The following is a 23,845-nucleotide window of genomic DNA, read 5'->3' as shown; positions in this document are numbered from 1 at the left end:
CCTCTATATTTTAAAAAGTCTTAAGTAATACCGAACGTGCCCAAAAAACATCTAAAATTGAATGGCGGGCTAATTCCCTCCATTTCTATTTTTTATATGAACAAAAAATGTCATTTCTTTCTCTTTAAAGAATACACATATGTTTTCTTTTCTTACTTTCTAGATTGTGCCGACTATATAATAAATATTATTAAACTTGAATTTTTATGAAGTTTAATAGTTAGATCACATCTAGAAAAGAGATGAATATGGGTTAAAAAAATCAAATAAAAACCCCATCTATATTGCCTAATAAACATGACGAAGTATTTTGATTATTTGGGCACACTCCATTAACTTTGATTGAAAATTTAACAGTCTCAATTTAGTCGTAAATGCAGGGACTGATTTGAGACTTTTTAAACTCATAGTCAATCTTAGATTTTTGAACCTATTTTAAAAATTAAGCTTGCTTCACTTATTCTCAAGCCAAGCTCGATCGAGCTGGCTAGATTATTTTGGCAGCGTCCAATTGAAGTGCATGCATTTCCTGAAATTAGTGCACGTCGTCATGAAGGTTGTAACAGTGACAAAATAGAGGTCCTATAAAACAATTATTGTCATAGATTTATTGCTTAAATTAGAAGACGTAACAGTGAAGTGGAATTGTTGATGTAAGACGAATCAACCCTAGCACCAGAATTACGCCACCGTTAAGACTTATATAATAGAAAAGAGAGAAATAATATCTTGTTTGACTAACTATGGAAAAGAAGAGAGCAGGAGACTTTTCTTTTCAATGACTTTCTCCTCAATCTTTTCCTCACTGTTCCCTCTCCTCTCCTACTCTCTACACGCAAGTGTTACTCCACCCCCCCCCCCCACACACAAGATGCACAATATTCCTGCAATCTGTTCTACATAGGATACAAACTTGACGTGACAAAAGCAGCACGTGACCACCGAACTCCGCACCATCTCGTTCGTTATATAACTGTGCGTTGGCTCCCTCCACTCGTATCACTCTCTCTCTCTCTCTCTCTCTCTCTCTCCATCGAAAGGGAGGCAACGAAAGGAAAAGAAATAAAAGGTAAAGGAAGGCAAGATGACGGGAAAGCCCTCACCGGTTCCTCCGCAGTTGCCGTGGAAGCTCCGCCTCCAAATCTCCACCATCTCCTTCTTGACTAACGCCGCCACCCGACACGACGGCACTGTCAACCGCTTCCTCCTACGCTTCATCGACCACCACTGTGCCGCCACCCCAAAACCCTCCCGCGGCGTTCGCTCCGTCGACCTCACCGTCGACCCCTCCATAGACCTCTGGGTCCGCGTCTTCTCACCGCCCACCGCCCCAGGCGACCGGCTCCCGGTCATCGTCTTCTTCCACGGCGGCGGATTCGTCTTCTTCTCCGCCGCCTCCCCTATTTATGACGACTTCTGCCGGCGGATCTCCCTCCACACCACAGCCGTCGTCGTCTCCGTTAACTACCGCCTCTCGCCGGAGCACCCTCATCCCTCCCCCTACGAAGACGGCCTCGCCGCCCTCCGCTTCCTCGACTCCGGCGGTCTCGACTCCGTTGGCGCCGATCTCGACCTCTCTAGCGTCTTCCTCTCCGGCGACACCGCTGGCGCCAACATCGCTCACCACGTTGCCCGCCGTTACGTCGGCGCAGGATCCAGCTGGAACCGGGTCAAGCTCGCCGGTATCGTGGGGCTCCAGCCGCTCTTCGGCGGCGAGGAACGGACGCCGGCGGAGATCCGGCTCCAGGGATTGCCGATTGTCTCGATGGAGAGGATCGACTGGATCTGGAAGGTGTTCCTGCCGAAGGGATCGGATCGGAATCACCCAGCGGCGCACGTGACGGCCCAGGCGGCAGAGATCGAGGCGGAGTGGTACCCGCCGACGATGGTGGTAATCGGAGGGTTCGATCCGCTCCAAGATTGGCAGAGGGGGTACTGCGAGATGTTGAAGGAGAAGGGGAAGGATGTGAGGATCGTAGAGTACCCCAACGGGGTACATGGCTGCTACATCTTTCCCGAGCTCGAGGAGGGGCAGAAAACTCTAGAAGAGATGAAGGATTTCATACAGACGCATATAAACAAGGAGTAAGGGTAAATCGTGATAAGTATCGTAATATATGATGGGGTTTTATCCCTATCTTCTGTCACTGTTTGCTTGCGAGGGTGTGATAATTATAGTTATTTTACTTGATAAAATATAACTGATGACTTGTGTCAGTTTCAACCATTTGTGTCCAAACTAATCCCCACGATTATTTCGGTGTCAAATCCCTTTATAAGAAATTTTAGTGAATAACTCCATAGGATTACGTGTGGATTCTACCTGATAGAGCAACCTGGCACCAAGATATGTACCAAATTCGAACTACAGAATGATTAATGCTTGCTTCAGTTAGACAACATATAGCGCTTACTTTTAGCAGAGTTTGAGCATGTCGGCTTCTAGGCTCATCTTAAAATTAATTTTGAGTTTGAGATTTTAATTTAGCTCGGGCTCTCAGCTCTACCGAGCTGTAAGCAAGCCTAGCAACCCCCTCCCTTTCCTCCTCACCTTTCACGTGTCGGTCCTTGACGTCGTCTCTTGCGTCACCTTCTCCTTCATTTCTCCTGTTAGTGCAGCGAGTTGCTCTCCATCACCTTCACCTTCACCAAGATCGTCGTCAACCCTCCTCAATTAGGGCTATTTAGGAGATAGTTAGTAATATCCAACAAGAACGACAAGAAATAATAAAGAACAGAGATGAGACTGCTATTGAACTAACCACTATTACAAGCATCATGTTTCAATACAAAATGATAGATCAGCAGCTCCAACAGAATACACAGTTATGAAATGCGACAGATAAAAATTGTCGTAAGATTAGGACAAATCAGGAGTACAACACTTTGATGTGATTTTAGAATAATCATACAAAAGAAAATGAGTGTGAGAATGAGATAATTGCTCAGGTAATTTAAAATAACCATATATATATAATACAAAAAAGTAACATTTGTCATGAATCACACAAAGAATGTCAACATATAATTATCATAAGGGACCGGCAAAAGAGAAGAACTCTAGTACAGATTATGTCAAGATATGGACAGAATCAGTATTATGAAAGAGTTGAGGTGAATTTAAGATGATGCTATTGATCCAACAAAGGACAAGATATGACAAAGAAGATCAGAGTTGAGTGTATTAAGTACTATTAGAGTTATCATGTTATATTTTAATTCATTATTCAGATTTATGATGACTTTGACTTTGTATAAATAGGCCCAAGGCGGGGCCTCTCTTCTATCATTTGAAAAGAATACACAATATTTTCACGGAGCTCTCCTCCTCTCACTTCTCTCTTCTCTTTCAACCCAATCAAGGGTCAAGTTTAATATCATTTCATGGTATCAGAGCAACCTAATCTCTAGGGATCTTTGTTAAGTTGGACCTCTCCTTCTTCAACAGTCTCTCTATCTCACTGCTCGACATCTTTGGATTTTTTTCCTTCATCCTCTTCGAGCTCAGTAGCAGCAACCACCGCTGCAGCGGCCATCAACCCAACCGCAGCAGCAGCAGTCAACCGCAATGGCAGCAACTGCAACATCCTCTCGCTCCATCGTCTAGTCTGCAGCTGCAGCAACCACGATCGCAGCTGTCGTTAGCCGCAACTGTGTGACTCCATACAATCGTGTTTTTGGGTGCACCTATTTTGTCCTTCTTTCTCCAAGTGAACGTAACAAGTTGTCCCCTTGAGCAGCTAAGTATATCTTTCTAGGATATAGTCCTGACCATAAAGATTATTGTTGCTATGACACTTTTGCTCAACATCTTAGGATATAGCACCATGTCACTTTTCTGGAAAAGATACCTTACTTTACCGCTAATGCCTTAGCTTCCTCAGATTTTTCTTTTCTAGATCTCCCTACTCCTATCTGATGTGCCTCAAATTCCTCTACCCAGGATGCTCCTTTACTACGAGTTCCTTCTGCCCCTCCAGACTGCGTGTTCGTTGAGTTGCCAGCCCCTTGAGGAGTACCTTCCTCCCATGATGACTCTGCCCTACTTCTATACTCGCAGGCCCTGTCCCCCTCCTACAATTGACCCTCCATCTCCTTGTAGTATCCCTCCGATCGTCACATCATCTACTATGACGTGTCCTGCACATTCTCGTCGCTATCCAAAGTGTGAGCATCGACCACTTGATTGGTATGGCTTTCTGATGCCTTCCCCTACATACTCTCCTCATTTTCATACTTTTCTTGCAACCATTCACTCCACCCCTTAGCCCAGGTCCTATCGTGAGGCTGTACAGGTTCCAAAGTGGCAGCAAGCCATGGTAGATGAGCTTAATGCCTTTCAACAAATGTATACTTAGGATGCTGTCTCTCACTTGCCCGACATTGTGCCTATCAACTGCAAATGAATCTTCAAGGTCAAGTATCGGCCTAATAGATCCATTGCTAGGTACAAAGCTCGTCTTGTTGCTTGGGGCTGAGATATTTGCTCCAGTTGCTCGGATGACCACTGTCCGTAATCTTCTTGCTGTTGCTTTTAGTCGCTAGCAATCTCTACGTCAGATGGACATGAATGCATTTCTTTATGGTCTTCTAGACGAGGAGGTATACATGGATCCACCACCTGATTTCCTCATTCCTTCTAGTCACATTTGTCGACTGCGACGAGCTATTTATGAGCTCAAGAAAGCTCCTAGTGTCTGGTTTGATCAATTTCGTAGCATTCTCACAGACTACGAATTTCAGGAGAGCCCATTTGAGTCGTCTATGTCTATGGTCCTTTGCACATGGTTAGGTTCTCCTTTTTTCTGTATGTCGATGATATGATTATCACCGGGATGACTCAGTTGGGATCCGCTCTCTTCAGCAGCACCTTCAACATCAGTTTGAAATGAAGGATCTCAGTTCTCTTTAATATTTTTTGGGCATCGAAATTGCTCAATCATCTCATGGTCTTTTACTGTCCCAGTAGAAATATATTACAAGTACTCTTAATCGTGTCACCATCACTGACACCCATTTTGCTGCTTCAACCTGATGATGGTTAGCTTCTTCTAGATCCAACTAGATATCGTCAATTAGTCAGGGCACTTATCTACCTAACTATTACTCGACTTGATATTTCCCATGCAGTTAATCTTGTCACTCAGTTTATGTAGGCTCCTCGCACTGCCCACTATGATTCTCTTATGCATATTCTTCGATATCTTCGTGGCACCATCACCCACTCCCTTTTCATGTCATCGCCTTCCATCTTGGATCTGCGAGCTTATTTCAATGTAGACTATGCTTATGACAAGTTTGATCAGAAGTATACTACTGACTTCTGCATTTTTCTGGGAGACTCTGATTTCTTGGAGCAGCAAGAAACATAATGTAGTATCTCTCTCGTACTGAGTCAGAATATCATGCCATGTGTGCGGTGACTAAGAAGATTGTTTACTCCGGCGCCTCCTTAGTAATATGGGTGTTCCATTGTCCCTCCCAACTTTTTATGTTAAGAATGAGAGTGCTAAAAAGCTCACTGAAAATTTTATTTTTCATTAGAACGAAGCACATTGAAGTAGATATACATTACACTTGTCAGGAGTACCGAGCTTGCGTCATTTCTCTCCATCACTTTAATACTAAGAAACAGATTGCCGACTTCTTTATGAAATCTCTTTCTTTTTCGTGTTTTAAGCATCTAGTTAGTAAACTCTCAGTTTATGATCCACCTTGAGTTTTAAAGAGTATTAGAGTTATCATGTTATATTTTAATTCATTATTCAGATTTATGATGACTTTGACTTTGTATAAATAGGCCCAAAGATTCATTACCCAACTTGTCTTCCACTATAAAAGCCTATCTACGAATTCAAATTGATAAACTTCAAGAACCCATTACCCATCTTCTTCAGTAATATAAGATCTTAACCTGGAAATTATATGAACATCCACAAATTTCAAGAACCAATCAGTCCATGACCCAATTTGACATCCTTTATAATACCTTAACCAAAAAAATCAATCAGATCGACAAACTTCAAAAATGCAACAGTCAAATCCTAGACAAATAGTCTTCAACGACAGAAAAGATTAACCAAAATTATTGAATGGATCATAACAGGTAAATCATGTCAACTTCACTAATCAGAGAGCCTTGCGGTGATAAAGAAAAAGATTAATGGGTACCAAGGGAAGGAGAACTATGAGGAGATCGTCCGATCTATGTATAAATCAAATCTTTAACTAATAAATTGATTATCCAATCTTGAAGAAAAACAAATTGGACTGATCTAGAGGGATTCAGGAAGTTTCTTGAAATGATTTGAAATTTTGAGCATTCTACAAGAACCTAACCTAAAAATAATATCTTGACAACTTCAAAATCCCATTACTCAACTTGTCTTCCATTATACGAGCCTATCTACAAATCTTATAAACATTGATAAACTTCAACAACCCATTTGCCATCTTCTATTACACTATAAGATCTTAACTAAGAAACCATATGAAGGTCCATCACCCAATTGGTCATGCATTATAAGACCTTAACCTAAGAATGGAATCAAATTGATAAACTTCAAGAATGTGTAAGTCAAATCCCTGATGAAGTCTTTTGGCGACATAGAAAAGATTAGCAGAAATTATTGAACAAAAAAAATAGATGATCAACTTGACCAGTGAAAAAGAAAAATATTAATGTTGACCAATGATAAAGAAAAAATTAACGTTGACCGATGATAAAGAAAAAATTAACGTTGACCGATGATAAAGAAAAAGATTAACATTGACCAATGATAAAGAAAAAGATTAACATTGACCAATGATAAAGAAAAAGATTAACGTTGACCAATGAAAAAGAAAAATATTAACGAGAACAAATCAGAAGGAATCACACCAAAGGAAGGAAAAGAACAACAAGAAGAGGGAAGTACGTTCTATGCAAAAATCAAATCTTTACCTAATAAATTGATTCTCTAATTTTAAAGAAAAACAAATTGAACTAATCTGGAGTGATCTGGGAAGTCTCTTAAACATATTTGAACAATTATACAAGATCCTAACCTGAAAATCAAATATTGACAACTTCAAAATACCATTAATCAAGATTGTCTTCCATTACACAAGCCTATCTAAAATCCTATCAACATTGATAAACTTCATGAGCCCATTACCCATCTTCTCTTGCAATATAAGATATTAATCTGGAAATGATATGAGAATCAACAAATTTCAAGAACTCATCAGTCCACTACCCAACTTGTCATCCATTATAAGACACGTACAATATCAAGATCTCATTACCAATTTTCTCTTCCAATATAATATCTTAACCTGGGAATTATATGAATGTTGACAAATTTCAAGAACCAATCAGTTGATCACCCAATTTGTCATCCATTATTAGACCTTAACCAAAAAATCAAATCAAATTGACAAACTTCAATAATGCAATTGTCAGATTCCAGACGAATATCAACTTGACAAATCAGAGAGCCTTGAAGTGATAAAGAAAAAGATTAATGGTTACCGAGGAAGGAGACTAGGAGAGATTTTTGATCTATGCATAATCAAATCTTTAACTTTAAATCGATTATCTAATCTTGAAGAAAAACAAATTGGATAGATATGGAGGGATTGGGGAAGTTTCCTAACCAGATCTGAAACTTTGAAAATATCTAGAAGAACCTAACCTAAAAATCAAATCTTGACAACTTCAATATACATTACCTAAGCTTGTCTTCCATTACACAAGCCTATCTAAAATCCTTTCAACATTGATAAACATCAAGAGCCCATTACCCATCTTCTCTTGCAATATGAGATATTAACCTGGAAATCATATAACATCGAAATTTCAAGATAACAGTCCATCACCCAACTTGTCATCCATTATAAGACCTTAACGTAAAATATCTTGACGACTTCATAAACCTATTATCCAACTTGTCTTGCATTATACAAGTTATAGCTGCAAATCCTAGAGACATTGATAAACTTCAAGATCACGTTACCCATCTTCTCTTCCAATAAAATATCTTAACCTGGAAATTATATGAATGTCCACAAATTTCAAGAACACATCAGTCCATCACCCAATCCGTCGTCCATTATTGGACCTTAACCTAAAGTCAAATAACAACCTTGAAGAATGTATCAGTCAAATCCCTGATGGAGAACTATCGGAGATATAGAAAAGACTAGCAGATATAATTGAATGATCATAGCAGATGAATCATATTAACTTGGCATATCTACAGGCTTTTTGGTGATAAGGAAAAAGATTAGTAGAACCAAATCAAAAGGAATCATAACAGGTGAAGGAGAAGAACAACAAGAAGAGGGGGAGTTTGATCTATGCAGATCTAATAAATTGAGTATCAAATCTTGAATTAAAAACAAATGGAACTGATCTGGAGGGGTCTGGAAAGTTTCTTATTTGGATCTATATTTTCACAACTTCAAAAACCCATTAGCCAACTTGTCTTCCATTATACGAGCCTATTTGCAAATACTGGCAATATTGATAAATTTCAACAAACCCATTACCTATCTCCTCTTGCAATATAAGATCTTAACCTTGAAATAATATGAACAAACACAAATTTCAATAACCCATTAGTCCATCACCAAATTTGTCATCCGTTATTAGACCTTAACCTAAAAAAGTAAAAATCAAATCAAATTGACAAACTTCAAGAATGCATCAGTCAAATCCCTGAGGAAGTCTTTTGGTTACATAGAAAAGATTAGCAAAAATTACTAAACAGGTCATAACAAACCATCAACTTGATAGATGAGAGAGCCTTGCAGTGATAAAGAAAGTGCTTAATGGGAACAAATGAGAAGGAAACATAACAAGGAAAGAGGAACAGCAAAAAGGGGAGCTCGATCTATGCAAAAACCAAATCTTTACCTAATAAATTGATTCTCTAATTTTGAAGAAATAAAAATTAAACTAACCTGGAGCAATCTAGTGTTAAGGTCAGGTACGAAATTACTAACCATAACAGATCCACAAATCACAAATGCATCCAAAGTAAGGAGGAGAGTAAAGGAGACACTAGTTCCACTGAATTGGTCGTCTTCCCCGCTAAAATAGAGAGCTATTTCATTACTTGTCCTCCTTCTCAGTTTAATACAAAGTTGTATTTATACTCTCACCCCAGCTCTCTCTCTCTCTCTCTCCTAACCAACTGCCACGAGCGGACAGCGACGTCTAACAATTCCTCACGTGCTAATCACATGGAAATTAAGGACTCAAATGAAAATAAAAACAAAACAGGACTGAAGTGAAAATAGTTCATCTTCACCAAAGTCATCTTCACCAAAGTCATCTTCAGTTTCTATTGGGCCATGACATCTAGGAAGTTTCTTAAACAGATTTGAACAAATCTACAACATCCTAATCTAAAAACCAGAGAACTTCATAAACCATTACCCAACTTGTCCTTATACGATCCTATCAACATTGACAAACTTCTCTTGCAAAGTAAGATCTTAACCTATAAATCATATGAACGAAAAAGATTTTCAAGAACCCATCACCCAATTCGTCATCCATTATAAGCCCCCTTAACCTAAAAATCGCATCATATTGACAAACGTCAAGAACGCGTCACTTAAATCCCAAGAGAGACTTCCAGTGAAAAACGAAAAGATTAACGGAAACAAACCACAAGGAATCGTACCAAGGGAAGGAGAAGAAGAACAAGAAAGGAGTTCGATCTATGCAAGAATCAAATCTTTATCTAACATTCGATAATATAATCTTGAACAAAACAAAATTAAATTGATCTGGAGGAACCTGGGAGGTTTCTTGAATGCTTGAACGAATCGGAGTCACCTGAGGAGGGATCACGGAAAGTTCTCGGGAACAATGTGATCTCGGAACTCGGAACCTTGTCCTGAACCTTCTCTCCGATCTCCTCTTCCTCCCGTCTTCCTCTCCTCGTCTCTCTTCGCTTTCCCATCTCTCCCTGAATTATTCACTATTTATAATCAAAGATTTTGAGAAAATGCATATAACACCCTACCTCTTGACTGTATTATAAATAAAGTCCTCCTTTTTTTCATTATTTACAAACGGACCCACTCATTTGGTAAGAATTATTTAGCTATGCTTTGGACATTTAACTACGATGACAAACCTTCTCCAACAGGGCCATAGCTAATTACTCTGCATTATGGACCTTATAGTATCTGATTGGATCATAAATATTGATTTATAATGATCTTAATTAGATGGTTATCGATCAGTTTTGGGTCTTAATGATAGGTTCTAGTTGAAGAACAATCATGTATCCTCTGAAAAAATATCATTAATTTCTTGTTAAAAAGACGTTGATTTGTATCATATTGTGCTCGATTGAAGCTAATTCAACATGGTTAAGCTACCAAATAATATTTTTTTATTAGCCACAATTAGTATATTTTATTTAAATTACATTTATGATAGATAATATAATTAGGTCAACTAATACTTTAGAAAAAAGAAAAAAAAAACAATCAACATAAAAGCATGTCATTTTCTGTGAATATTACTTACAAAAACACCTTTTTCGATCATTTCCGCGCAGTTTCTCATCTTAACCTGACAAAAGAATTTTCCTTGAATCTAGAAGGAATTTGGAAGAGCATCATTCTATTAACCACTCCCATAGAAAAATATCTCATTTCTATTTTCTTCCTGTTTGAATTTTGACTACCTACCAATCTATTTTACACCAAAAATTGTGTTCATAAATTTGTAATTTATCTCACATTCTCCTGAATTTTTTTGAATTATTAGATGATAAATGTAACTAATACTCCTTTTCATTAACTCTTAAATATGTAAGTCATTATAATTATTAAGATTAATCTCATCGTTCTAAAATGCTTGCTCAATAACTTGTAATAATAGTTTAATATGTAAGTTTATAAACGATTATTTAAATTTTAATATAGTGACTTCTTGTATATTACTATTTATCTATTTATTAGTATAATAAACATCATACTTTATAAAAATGATAATATTTCTTCGTATTTACTTCATTACTGTACTTGTGAAGCAATTAGTCAAAACTTCTAAATAAATCAGTCACACTAAAATATTATATCTATATACTCTATTTAGTTACCTCTTCAATTACTATCACCAAAATAATTAATCTATATGTAACACCCCAAGAAAGTTATATTTTGGCACGTGCTATAACAAATATATCTCCATAAATTTTTTTTTCTACATGTTAGATCATAGATATATATTATAATAAATCATGCATATCAGAAATTTATGATGTAATGCAGTCTTCAATTATATATATATATATATATGATATACATATTTATGTCAGAAATAAATTTGATAAAAAAATATAAATAATATATTAATCTCTAATCATCTCTGTACTCATATTTAAGATAAATCTAACATATGCATGATCAAAGTATGTTCATTATCAATCATATATATTTTATATATATACACACATAATAATAGTTGTGCTACTAACGGTAAATTTTTTTTTAAGATATTTAAAAATATTTTTTATGTATTGACCATGTTAGTTTTTATTTTGGTTCAAATATATATCAAAATATAATTATAGTATTTGATCTTTAGATTATTTTTGTAAATGACTTATTTTATTAAAGATAAAAAAATAATTAAATATAAATATTGTATAATATATAATATAACTGAATATTTATTAAAACTAATATTAATAATTGAACATTCCATAATAGTGTTGAATACTCTATAATATAATTAAACATGTAATATAATTGAACATATAATGTATTCAACATATAATATTAAAATCGATTGATGATCATTGATGAAATTAAAAAATATTAAAAAATGGGCTCCATATGTCATATTATATTTGTTAAGAAAATGACTAAAGTTGATTTGACGATGATCGACAAAAATAAGACAAATTAAAAAAAATAATGACACCACATCGGTATGACTCGGCACAGGGGTGTTTCACTAGCACATCCTGTGCCAAGTGCTGTGTCGATGGCGGTCGACATTAGAGCATGCCAATTGACATGTCCATCATTATATATATGGTTATTTTATTATGAAGCCAAAGTAGAATGTATACGTATAATTATATAATATATCATAATATACGAAAACTGCTTAATGAGTAAGATAACTCACAGTCTAATCAAAAGACACAAAAATACGTATTCCTTCCTTTCGTCAATCAAATGGATACTTATCGCTAATAATGTCCACAAGGTATCAAATAAGGAGTACGAAATCTAAAAATATTTGGTAGTGTAGAGTTAGTTATTTATTCAATTAAAATTAATTTATATAAACTATAATAATTTATTAGGTTTAGAGGTACTCCATCTATTTTATTAATTGACTAAATTTATATTATAAATATAGTTATGATATTACAAATATACTATTATTATAACACGGTAGTTATGAAATAAGAATGAAACGATAATTATAAAGAGGATGCCAGAAATATATAATTATAAATAAATATAAGTATAGATAAAATCGAATTCTTGAATTAATCTTGTGGCAATTAGTTCTTGCTATATAATGAAAAACAAATAGACATTGGTGGATGGGAAAAGCCAAATTATTATTTTTCTTATATATACCAAAGCCAAATTATTATTAAAACTATATTATTAATTAATATACGTTGGAAGAGGGGGATCATTATTAATTATCCGAGGTAGCCTTTAACGAATTCGGATCGAAAGATACCGGATCCTAGTAAAGCCCAACTGTTAAAGGTAAATGGATTCGGATTCAATTATACTTTGAGGTGCGAGTCCTTCGATCGCTCATTCTGGAAGGCCATCTCGTACCTAGGCCAAACCCTAGATGGCGGACCCCACTCTCACCGGAGCATCGCTGGAGAAGGGGGTTGATAACCTGGGCGGGTCTGGCGTGACGAGGAAGGATAAGAGAAAGGCTCTGAAGAAGCTGAAGCGGAAGCAGGTGAGGAGGGAAGTGGCTGTCAAAGAGAAGGAGGAGGAGGAGTCCCGATCCAAGGACCCGGAGGAGCAACTCCGGATCCGGATAAGAGAGCAGCAGGAGGCTGAGATCGCCGAGCGCGAGAGGAGGGCGTTCGAGGAGCGGGAGCGGCTCTGGCTCGAGGCCGCCGCCGCGAGGAAGGCGGCGGCGGAGGAGGAGGAAGCAGCGAGGAAGAAGCTTCTCGAAGAGTCGCAGCACGAGAAGGTCGAGATTTCCGCTCTTTTATTTTTAATTCATTGTTGTCTACTTTTTGTTTGGAGCTATCGGAGGATAGAATGGAATTTCATTGTAGGACAAAGATTGTTGCTCGTTTCTGTATATTTTCCTCTTACATACTTGCTTGAATGGCTGAACACTATAATTTCCTTTTAGATGCTTCTATTTTATCATATTAAATTTCCTGATTTTATGTAACAGAGCAAAGTAAAAGAACAAGCTGGTGAGCTGGAAGATGGTGAGGAATGGGATTATGTTGAAGAAGGGCCTGCTGAAATTATTTGGCAAGGAAACGAGATCATTGTCAAGAAGAAAATGGTTAAAATCCCAAAAAGAGGTGTTGACAGGAAGCCGATTAAAGAGGTTGAGTTCATAATGACATTCTTTGGATTAGTCAACAATAATTCTTTTTTTTTTTTGCTCGTCCATGTTGGTCTTTAGTTTTCGTCATGCTTTAAGTGTTAAATATATATCATGCAGGATGATGATAGACCCACTTCAAATCCACTTCCACCTCAATCTACAGCTTATGCTGCTCATCGAAAAGAAGCATCAAGTTCTGCACAAGAAGTACTTGAAAAAGTTGCTCAACAAACTCCTAATTTTGGAACCGAGCAGGTATATTTTTTTTCTTGACCACCAGCAGATAATGTCTGTAGGAATGGCTGCAGGTGCTTTGGGCTAAGTAATCTCGCTATGACGCTATCAAGTCAGCAGGCTAATACGTGCTTGTTTCATTGTAGGACAAAGCTCATTGTCCCTTTCACCTGAAAACTGGTGCCTGTCGTTTTGGGTCACGTTGCAGCAGAGTTCATTTTTATCCTGATAAGTCTTGCACATTGCTCATGAAAAATATGTACAACGGTCCAGGTCTCGCTTGGGAACAAGATGAAGGGCTTGAGGTTTGTAAGATGATGCTCTCTCATGGCTAATGTGGTATCCTGATTTTACTTTTTTGTTTATTTGCAATTGATTACCTCCTTATTGCATTTTCATTCCTCTGATTTGTATCTCAAGATCTTTCATTATTTCTAGTTCTTAATAATTGTGGAAAAGAGCCTCCATCTCATTGATGTTTATGTTTTGTCTGTAATCTTGAAATTGAAGATTTATCCTTGGATGAATGATTCAGCTCGCCTTTGCTACTGGGATAATTGTTTTATCTGGTGATCATCTACAACCAACTCAGTGAAATTATTTTTGCTGAAGGATTAACAGATAATATTGGAAAATTTGATACTTCATGTCTACAAATTGACCTAGATATAGAAGTAAGATTGTTTGAGTATTAAAAGTAGCTTTTTTGCCATAAATTTGCTCCTTTTATCTGACAAGTCTATGATTGGTTAGTCTAACAATGTCTTGCCTTCATTAACAATCATTTTTGTAGTTACCATACATTAGTAAGTGTCTGTAATATATAATTGATTGTGACAGTTACTTTCATATATATATGGATACATTTTATCTTTCTTCTACATATGGGGTTATATCACTGAATAATAGCGCTAGAAACTATGAAAGAACAATTTAAGCTCTATCTGGTTTCCATTATTTGTTGTAGTACCACATTGGCAAGATAAAGTAAGGCCAATTTCAGGGTGCCACTATGCTGATGGAGCAATTTTAACCTTCTAAATATTTTCATGATGACAACTGCACTAAATTTGTCACAAGGTGAAAAAAGCATAGATGATTAGATATACCTTCTTTGAAAAGGAAAAACACTAAATTTCTTACTTGTGGCATTTGGCTGTGGAGATCTACCTATAACATTGTTCTGCATAAAAAAATTCATCTTAAATCACCATTCTATTGAAGATTCATGGATTTGAAATTTCCAGGGAAATGGAGATTTCTTCCTTGCTACTTTTCTTTCTCAATTTAGTAAATTTAGATTTCTTGTAATGCATTTCTTTGTAAGCTACCATTTCTGCGACTTGTGATCTCCTCTCATTTCTTTTTCAATAATATTTCGTGTTCTTTAATTGGAAACCCACCAGAGATGCATCTCAAGGTTCATACTAGTGGAGACTCATGGTTCTGGCTTTGGTTGAGGATGGAGATTATTCTTTTGATGGCTTCTGTATCCTATTTTGTCTTGCAATCTTGGCAAATTATATTCCAGTCTGTGTTACCTGTAGCCAGCTATAAGGTGTTCTCCAAATTTGTTTCGGAATCTATAGAGGGTGATCTGGAGTAAATTACATTTGGAAAGGGTCTTTCGCCTTATAATTTCTGCTACAATTGTGGCTGAATTGGTCTCTGGTGCTATACATGTCTAACAGACTCATTTATGCTTTCTTGAACTTAAGATATATTTTTTTGTTTTGTTATTCGTACTGTTGATGAAGCAGCTCCTTAACCTTCAGTAGTTCTGTGCTCATGTGCTGTCAATACAAATTTTGTGGTGATGTTTGTTGGAGGTTTTGCAGGAATATGTTTTATCCACAGGTGACATCCTTTTTTTAATGTGGAGATGATGATGTTTATATTGTTTAATTGCAACTTAAATTTAATAGACCATGCACAAATGCAGAATTTTTTTTTAGCTTTTGTCAAATTGATCTCTCTCACTATGAAGTATTATGGGAATTCTTATGGCATAATAATATAGTATTGTTTGTTAGAGCTATCAAATTGATAAATGGAAATACCAGATGCAGTCAGAAGATGCAAAAAGTCTTATAATAGCTATTTAGAAATTTCAATTTATGAGACAATTATGTATGGAGGTAGAGGGCATTCGGTTATATAATCAACAAGAGCTACACTTGTTCTGGAGCTCATTGGACATAGCAGCTTGGACATAAAAGAGGGAGGACAATGGCGAGAATTCAGCCTTGCACATATATTTCTTACTTTAGAAACAGATTTACAAGTTTTGACAAACATTGAAGAGCCAGAATTGTCTCTAGGAGTTCAATTTGTTGGTCATGTGTTTAAGCGCATTAATGGTCTGATAATTTGGTTAATGTTCTCACTTCTAAATTGGTCTTTTTTTTCTTATTTTTCCATTCTTTTAGCCTTTTCTTATAGCAAATACAATTCTATTTAGTTTTCTTTTATTGTTGGATTGACATACTCTTTCTACTTATGTATGACAGTATACAGATGAAGAGGTTGACAGTTGTTATGAAGAATTTTATGAAGATGTACATACAGAATTTCTGAAATTTGGTGAACTTGTTAATTTCAAGGTTGCTTGATGCTGAACTTTCTTTTTTTTCTAAGACATCTCAAGTGTTGATTTTCGCTTATTCTTACTCTCCATCATCTTCTCATTATTACTGCAACAAATTTAACTCTATTGATGATCTTTCATCAAAATATTATTGGAATAGTTAATGTTGTTAAAACTATTTCTATACTCATGGAGGATATTGATCTTGCACTTTGACCTCTGATACCATTTTCCTTTTCTGTTCTCTATACATGATAGCTGGTTTGTGCAACCAAATGAATTACTCTATTGTAACTTAGGAAGAAATTTCCATCAGCAAATTATGATATCCATTGTTGCACACTTAGTATATTTTATCTTTTAATTTACATCACTAAACTCGCATGCAGTTTTTGGTAAATTGTGACTTGTTATGTCCGACACACCTTATCTTGCTAGAAAAGAGAAGGAAAAACAACAATGGGGTTACTTGTTTACCACATGAAGATCATATTTTACATGAAGCAATTCTATCCATACGTGACTTCCATCCTTTTCATTAGGTGTGCAGAAATGGTTCTTACCATCTGCGAGGTAATGTCTATGTGCACTATAGGTCCTTGGATTCAGCTGTTCTTGCTTACAATAGTATCAACGGTCGCTTTTTTGCTGGAAAGCAGGTTAGTTTTCACAATCCCCTAAGATTTGTTACTCTTCATTTGCAGTTCATGGGCAGACTCCTTTCTCTTGTAGATTTAAGTTCAATTTTTGTGCAGTGAATGTCTATAGTTCTACATGCATATTTTTACTGTCGGCATGGAAGAGTTCATCTAGACATCGTATAGGTTTTCTTACTGTTTTCCGTATTTCTGTATAGTCCACTGAGAGATTTACTTTCACTGCAGATAACATGTGAGTACGTTGGTATAACCAGATGGAAGGTCGCTATATGTGGCGAATACATGAAATCAAGGTTAAAGGTACCATTCGCTGCTTTCTTTCCCTTTCCGTTTGCTTGTCTCATTTTGTTTCTATACATGCTTGTAATATATGCAATCGTTTATGCGGACCTCAAATTTTTTTTCATTTTATTGAAGAATTAGCTTATTGCAGTTTGCTATGAATATCTGTTTGTTATTATCCATTATGTATCTAATGTTTCTTTTGGCAGACTTGCTCTCGTGGAACTGCTTGCAATTTCATTCATTGCTTTCGCAACCCAGGAGGAGATTATGAGTGGGCTGATTGGGATAACCCTCCACCTAAATACTGGATTAGAAAGATGGCTTCTCTTTTTGGCCACTTAAATGAATCAGGGTATGACAAGCAAATGGAGTTGCAAGACTATGGGAGAGCAAGGAGTTCAAAGAGGAAAAGAACACCAACAAGCAAAAGGTAGATGATTTCATGGTTGTCTATCTTTTTTGAGAGCAATTTATGATGAATTTGAATATGGTCATGGAGTTTTGAATGTTGTCAGTAGTTATCCAAGGCTGTATAGAACTATAAGCTGATTTTCTTGAAGCACTTTTGGGCACTTATAATATAAATCCCTGGAACTTGCGTAGGTAAGTACATCACGTGGATGCTATTTTTTCAGTGATTCAGGATGACCAATTATTTCAACCTCTTGCTCGAAAACAATTGGATGATAACTGATATTTGATGTTTTCAAATGGAAAAAAAAAGTAGTTGAGAGAATCATTTCATCCATGAGGTCATTTATAAATAGCCTAAATGACCTGGGATTATCTTGGGTTAAAGGATATTGGTATCTAGTATCCTAGATTAGTTGTTGTGTAGGCAGTAATTAATTGTTAACACATCCATCTTTGTCTATATTTTTCCTTTTGGTCTTTTTTGCATGTATGCCCTTATAAAGTTCCTTACTTACCTATTTACCTCATTTTTTATTTAATTTTATTTCATTTGTTCTTGTCAATGAAAGGATATGAGGATATCCTAACGTCATCTATGATCTTAATCTGTGTTGTTGTGAGCATCTGCATTTCTATATCTTTGCAGTTTGCTGCTTTGCTGAAGTTCATTGATTTGCCTTCTGAATCTTCTGATATTGGTTTAATATTTGATTGTGAAAATACTGAATTTTGATGTGTTTTAACTAGTACATCATTTGTAAGGTTGCTTCAGCTTTCTACATGCCACAGGAGCTATTTTTAGCCTAACTAATACTGTTTTGTCAATGTGGCAGAAATGGTACAAGAAGTTCTACAGATGAGATCATGCGGGATAGAGATGAGATTAGGCGAGAACGCTCAAGCAGCAGAAGAGAAGCAGCTACGTTTGATAAGCACAAACAATCCAAAGAAGTCAAGTCTGATGTAAAATATGATTCTCTCAGTTCCAGTTCCGGTGAGGACATGTCAAGGGAAAGAGATAGAGGTTCACATAGGAAGTACCCAAACTATGAAGAGAAAAATAGTTCTTACAATTCTAAGAGGGGTGAGAGGAAGCACAGACAAAAGGACTCCCAAAGGCGGAAAGGAGGGAACAGGAGGAGCGGGTTAGCAAGGTACAACTCCAAATATCATGAATCACAAAAGGAGGAAGATAGGTCCTCTGATTGTGATTCAGACTTCATTGATGATTATAGAGACCCAAGAAACAGCCCATCAAGTTATAATTCTAGCGGCAGGCCGAATATTGATGAAGAACGTTATAATGGGAGATATCATTCTGAAAATCTCAGTCTAGAAAAAGACTCCAATAGTGTGCATGAATCAGAACAAAATGACCGCTTTGGTGAAACAAGAGAGCATGATCAACATAAGTCTACCCATGAGACAATATGTAGTCCTCTTGATTATAAGAGTAATGATGTGAGCAGTCGATCCAGAAAGCAGAAGGCTACCAATCGTAGAGGTGACTCTGATGATTCAGCTGATAGCTGGAAAACCACAAACAGCTACATGGATTCTGAAAATTCTCATGATTACTTGCTTTGCAGTAGAAGCAGTCGATCTACTAGGAAACACAACGGAAGTGGTAGAAAGAAAAAACACTACGATGAAAAGGCTTTGTATGAGGAAAATAACAAAGATCTCGGCGTATCAGATTCTGATAGCTGGGAATTGAATACCAGGGCATACAAGCGGCATTCAAGGAGTCATTCACACCATCAATCCTCGACCTCTTTTAGGAGAAAAGTCACTCATAATAGTAGTTTTGATTCGTGAGACCCGACTTTCTCTACGTACGAAGAGTGTACATCACTTAGTCGAATGGTGTTTTTGTTAATTTCAGTATCGTCTGAAAGTTGTATAGCACGCATTTTTGTAAAAAAGGAAAGAGAAAAGGGTAAGTAATATTATCTTATTAAGATCTCGCAAGTCCAAACACTTGCAAAAGTTTTTATATTCTTGATTAAGTAATCTCCGTTTTGAAGAGAAAAAAAAAAGGATCCGAGTTCCTCGAGTAAATACTAGCTGAATTTATATGAAATCCGATCGAATGATATTCTTTTACTGTTGCCTATTTTAGAGAATATGCAGCTGATGTTAATAGTTCTTCGTTTTAGTATTGGAATAAAAATGTTATCACAATTTGTTCCAATATTTCTTAGGATATAATTGGCATTTTGAATACCGAAATTGGGAAGTTTGTTTGCGATTAGCTATTGAACGTGATAAACCGGGTGCAAATTTTATAACCCTCTCATTGGATTTTTGAGAAAGTTTACATGATTTCTCCCCCCGGCGAATAATTTCGTAAATATCCAAAAATGAGAGAGGAAAAAAATAAAAATAAACTACTCCAGTAGTTTAATCCTTATGACCATCACCACTCGTGACTCAGCTCAAATCCAATAGGAAGATCTCTCTTCTTTACTCCACTGGAGTAAGCGTTGGATGCTTGCAGACATTACCCAGATGAGGATGTTTGGATCGAGGAGGTCTTCTTCCTCCAATTAATTTCCCCACCTATATAAGTCAACGAATTCTTCTCCATCTTGCATTTGGTTGTTCTGGTCCAGAGGATTAGAGGCGTACAAGGAAGGGATTTCTTTTGCTTCTTGCATCGCTTATTAAAGGCGACTCCTTGCCCCCCTACTCGGTCTTCTCTAATTCGATCCACAAAGTAGCAGAAGAAGTAAACCAAGACAAAGAAGGGATTTTCCTTTTTCTTTTTCCTTGGACAGGCTTCTCTGCAAGATGACCTCTTGGAGTTCCAGCCTGGTGTCATGGATCGACAAGAAGATCCTTGATCCTCTCATGCAAATCATCAAAAGGTACTTGTTTGGGATTAATCTTTTGTTTCTATGATCTACAGTGCGTTATCTTTTTCTCACTGGATCATCAAAAGGTTCTTTGCCCTCTTTGTTTTCTCCATATCCTTACGTTTCTGTTTTATTTTCCCTCACATTTTGGGCAAATTCAAAATTAAGGTTAAACCAATCGATCTTCTGCATTATTCTATTTCATTCTGTATTCTTGGTAAAGAATTTGCATGTTTGGGTGTCACAAACTTGATTCTCGTTTGAAGTTGAACAGTTGCAGTCTTGCAGAGTAGATGCTGATCATCTGTTTCAGCTTCCTGTGTTCTAGTCGTTGTATGTGGGATTGATCCCAACTTTGAAAGCAATTGTTGTAAGATTGTTGAGAATTTTTTGGTTATTTTTTTCCCTGTAGGGGTGCAGAACCAAGTCAACTAGCTTTTTCTACTGCTCTCGGTGTGACTCTTGGAGTGTTCCCAATTTGTGGTAAGGATTTACAAGGAACTTTTCTTTTCTTTGTAATGCAATGTTATCGGCCTTTATTTGAGATGCCACTGCTTAGCGTTAGGGGTGGCTCCGGTAGTGTTTTTTTTTTTTTTTTTTTTTGGGTGCTCTTTTTGCTTGTGGATTTGTTGATGGTATAACATGAAATTATTTGGCACTCATTGTACATACATAGTTTTCAGGAGGATAACTAAATTCATATGTTTATGAGACTTCATCTTTGTCTTTAGGTTAATGTGTGAGTCGATCATATGGTACTACAGATTTAGCCCACCACAATTTATCAGATGGTACTAATATTTATTAAACAATTTCTTTCAACGTGCTGCCACGGTATAACCTTCGTCATAAGTCTGAGTGTCTTTCACTCAATGTTGTTACTTAACTTACAGAATTTCAGTGCTTAGCACACCAGAGAAAGTGGATGACAACCTGATGTTAAGCTATCTAATCTTCAAATAAATCATTTTTCAAGTTTTTCATAAAATTTTTTGGTTACCCATTGCAAGGAAAAAATAGGAAAATTTCATTACTGTTCCCCATATAGGAAAGCTTGATTAAAAAAAAAATTTATTCAAGATTTCAGATATTACATGTGAATTGCAGGAAAAAAATGAGACATCTATACTGCGTTTCATTCAGTGACTTTACTCCATGAATTTTTGTTCCCTATTTAATATAATTAGGTCCAAGACGATAATTTGCTGATAAGTGATAAGTTGATTCTTTTTAATTTCTCATAACTTCTAAAACTATTAATAGCTTATGATTATCCCTGCAATCTTGAGCCGCAATTGTGAAATGCTACTCAGTTAGCAGCTGTCATGTTTATCTGTGTTTGTTGAAAAAAAAAAAATACTTGTACTTAACTTGACATGTTTTCAGCTAGAAAATTGTTGGATAAGGAATAGTAGCATGTTTGCAAGGGACTGTGATAGTTTGGGTGCCCTGCACAGTGTATTAGGCTATTAGTTAGCTTTTGCATGGTATCACTGATCTATTTGTCAGTCACAAGGTTGTTGATTCGGAGTGTTGAATCTTTGGAGTTCGGACAATCTAGATTAGAAGCTCCAATGCAATTTATACATCATATAGCCATCATACATGTTTGCACAAATGTTTAGCGTTCATTTGCTATGCTTATTTCTATAACGGCGTAATGCAATTTACAGACCAGATAGGCAGGCCTCAGTATGTTTGTATTCATATGGGTACATAATCCTATGAAATTTGCTTGCTACTTAGTGACATTATAATTGTCCCATGCTTACAGGGACCACCGTCATTCTTTGTGGGATAGCTATAGCATTGCTTGGACATCGCTGCCATGCACCAAGTGTAATGCTTGCAAATTTTGTTGCCACTCCTATTGAATTAAGGTAAGTTTTGTTAGCTTAAAACAGTTATTATTTGTTCTCTAAATATCCTGGATTGCCAAGTTATATTGATTGCAAGATAGTTTCCCTTCACCTAACACAATAGAATAAAAACCAGCAGTTTCTACTGTGATCCCCGGGGCACCTCTAACCTCTCCATCCCTTTTAACTTGTGATCTTGGTTTCTAAGAGTCTATGGTTCAAAGATATAACAACCATATTTAACTAGTTAATTCTTGAATTTAATGGTCATGAGCTCTTTGTTTTTCCTCAGCTTGGTCATACCCTTCCTGCGTTTGGGTGAAGCCATCTCCGGTGGTCCTCAATTTGCATTGACACCTGATGCCTTCAAGAAGGTCATCACAGGCCAAGCCTCGAGGGAAGTACTGCTCAGCATACTCCATGCGGTTAGTCGCTATACCATCAATCTCATAGAACTTGATGTCTTTGCTTTTACTTGTTCAACATTGAATCGATAAAATTCTCTTCTGCAGCTGTTGGGTTGGTTCATTGCATCACCTTTTATACTGGCTGCACTGTACATCATCTTTCTTCCTTGTTTCAAGTTTCTGGTTCACAAGTTCACCAGCTTACCTGCAAGCCCTCAAGCCGAGATTAATGTCAAAGTAAGGGATGCCTAGTACCCCACTCTGAAGGAGGCAATGACAAAAAAACTGCATCTCCTTCAAAAAGCATGCATTTTTTTGGTTAAAAAAAAGAAACCTGTATATGTTTGTACATATATTCTGACACTCTCTCTGGCTTGCCAATGTTACCTTGTGAGAATTGAATTATTGTGCCTTTATTATGCAATGAGATGTCGTAGGAGAGATGAAATAGTTTAAACATGCATTGGAATCAAATTCAGATAAAAAGCTCAAGTTTGTAAGCTTGTCTTAATTTTAGTTCCAAGCAAATCTGATTTCTTGACTCACATCCCAAGCTGGATTCATGAAAAAAGAAGGTATACTATGAACTCTATGCAGTTCTACTATAGCTATGCCAAGATTATTGTTATCCAATTTAATATTGCTTGTAATTGAAGAAACTGCAGAGTTATTTTGCTGCAGAAAGTTCAACAGTTACATGAGCTTCATGACAACAATGGCTAGAATTGCAGACCAAGCAATTCTGAATGATGTCAAATATTTGCATAATAAAAAATATCCAAGCACATTATTAAGTACACCAATTCTGAATTGGTGTACTTAATGTCCTTTCATGGCATTTTGCAGGGAACAATTGAATACTGTGACTTTGGACAACAACAGCTCTTGAGAAGACATAAGTTCATTTAAAAAAAAATTATATCACTATATATATATATATATATCTCTTGGAATTTTTTATGATATAGATGC

At 36.5% G+C, this 23,845-nt stretch overlaps 3 protein-coding genes across 3 annotated transcripts; all 3 read left to right on the top strand.

Moving 5' to 3' along the window:
* The first annotated feature begins 588 nt into the window (after window positions 1-588).
* Window positions 589-2,227, top strand: LOC140797747 (probable carboxylesterase 18). The gene has a single exon (XM_073151391.1). It carries the CDS (start codon window positions 1,085-1,087, stop codon window positions 2,087-2,089), a length of 1,005 nt encoding a protein of 334 aa, XP_073007492.1. The 5' UTR covers window positions 589-1,084; the 3' UTR covers window positions 2,090-2,227.
* Window positions 2,228-12,769: 10,542 nt separating this feature from the next.
* Window positions 12,770-19,745, top strand: LOC140797953 (uncharacterized). Its single transcript, XM_073151663.1, has 9 exons — window positions 12,770-13,195; window positions 13,409-13,570; window positions 13,688-13,825; window positions 13,951-14,109; window positions 16,315-16,407; window positions 16,934-17,050; window positions 17,276-17,350; window positions 17,542-17,765; window positions 18,583-19,745. The coding sequence occupies exons 1-9, from the start codon at window positions 12,839-12,841 to the stop codon at window positions 19,565-19,567; spliced, it is 2,310 nt and encodes a 769-aa protein (XP_073007764.1). The 5' UTR covers window positions 12,770-12,838; the 3' UTR covers window positions 19,568-19,745.
* Window positions 19,746-20,047: 302 nt separating this feature from the next.
* On the top strand, window positions 20,048-23,384 carry LOC140797162 (uncharacterized). Its single transcript, XM_073150436.1, has 5 exons — window positions 20,048-20,619; window positions 21,020-21,090; window positions 22,382-22,487; window positions 22,759-22,891; window positions 22,979-23,384. The coding sequence occupies exons 1-5, from the start codon at window positions 20,543-20,545 to the stop codon at window positions 23,123-23,125; spliced, it is 534 nt and encodes a 177-aa protein (XP_073006537.1). The 5' UTR covers window positions 20,048-20,542; the 3' UTR covers window positions 23,126-23,384.
* The last annotated feature ends 461 nt before the right edge of the window (window positions 23,385-23,845 follow it).

Source organism: Typha latifolia, chromosome 11 (assembly GCF_019914945.1).
Source record: "Typha latifolia isolate L0001 chromosome 11, TyphaL0001v2, whole genome shotgun sequence".
NCBI classification, from domain to species: domain Eukaryota; kingdom Viridiplantae; phylum Streptophyta; class Magnoliopsida; order Poales; family Typhaceae; genus Typha; species Typha latifolia.
The sequence above is the reverse complement of the archived record's forward strand: the minus strand, read 5'-3'. Positions and strand labels throughout refer to the sequence as shown.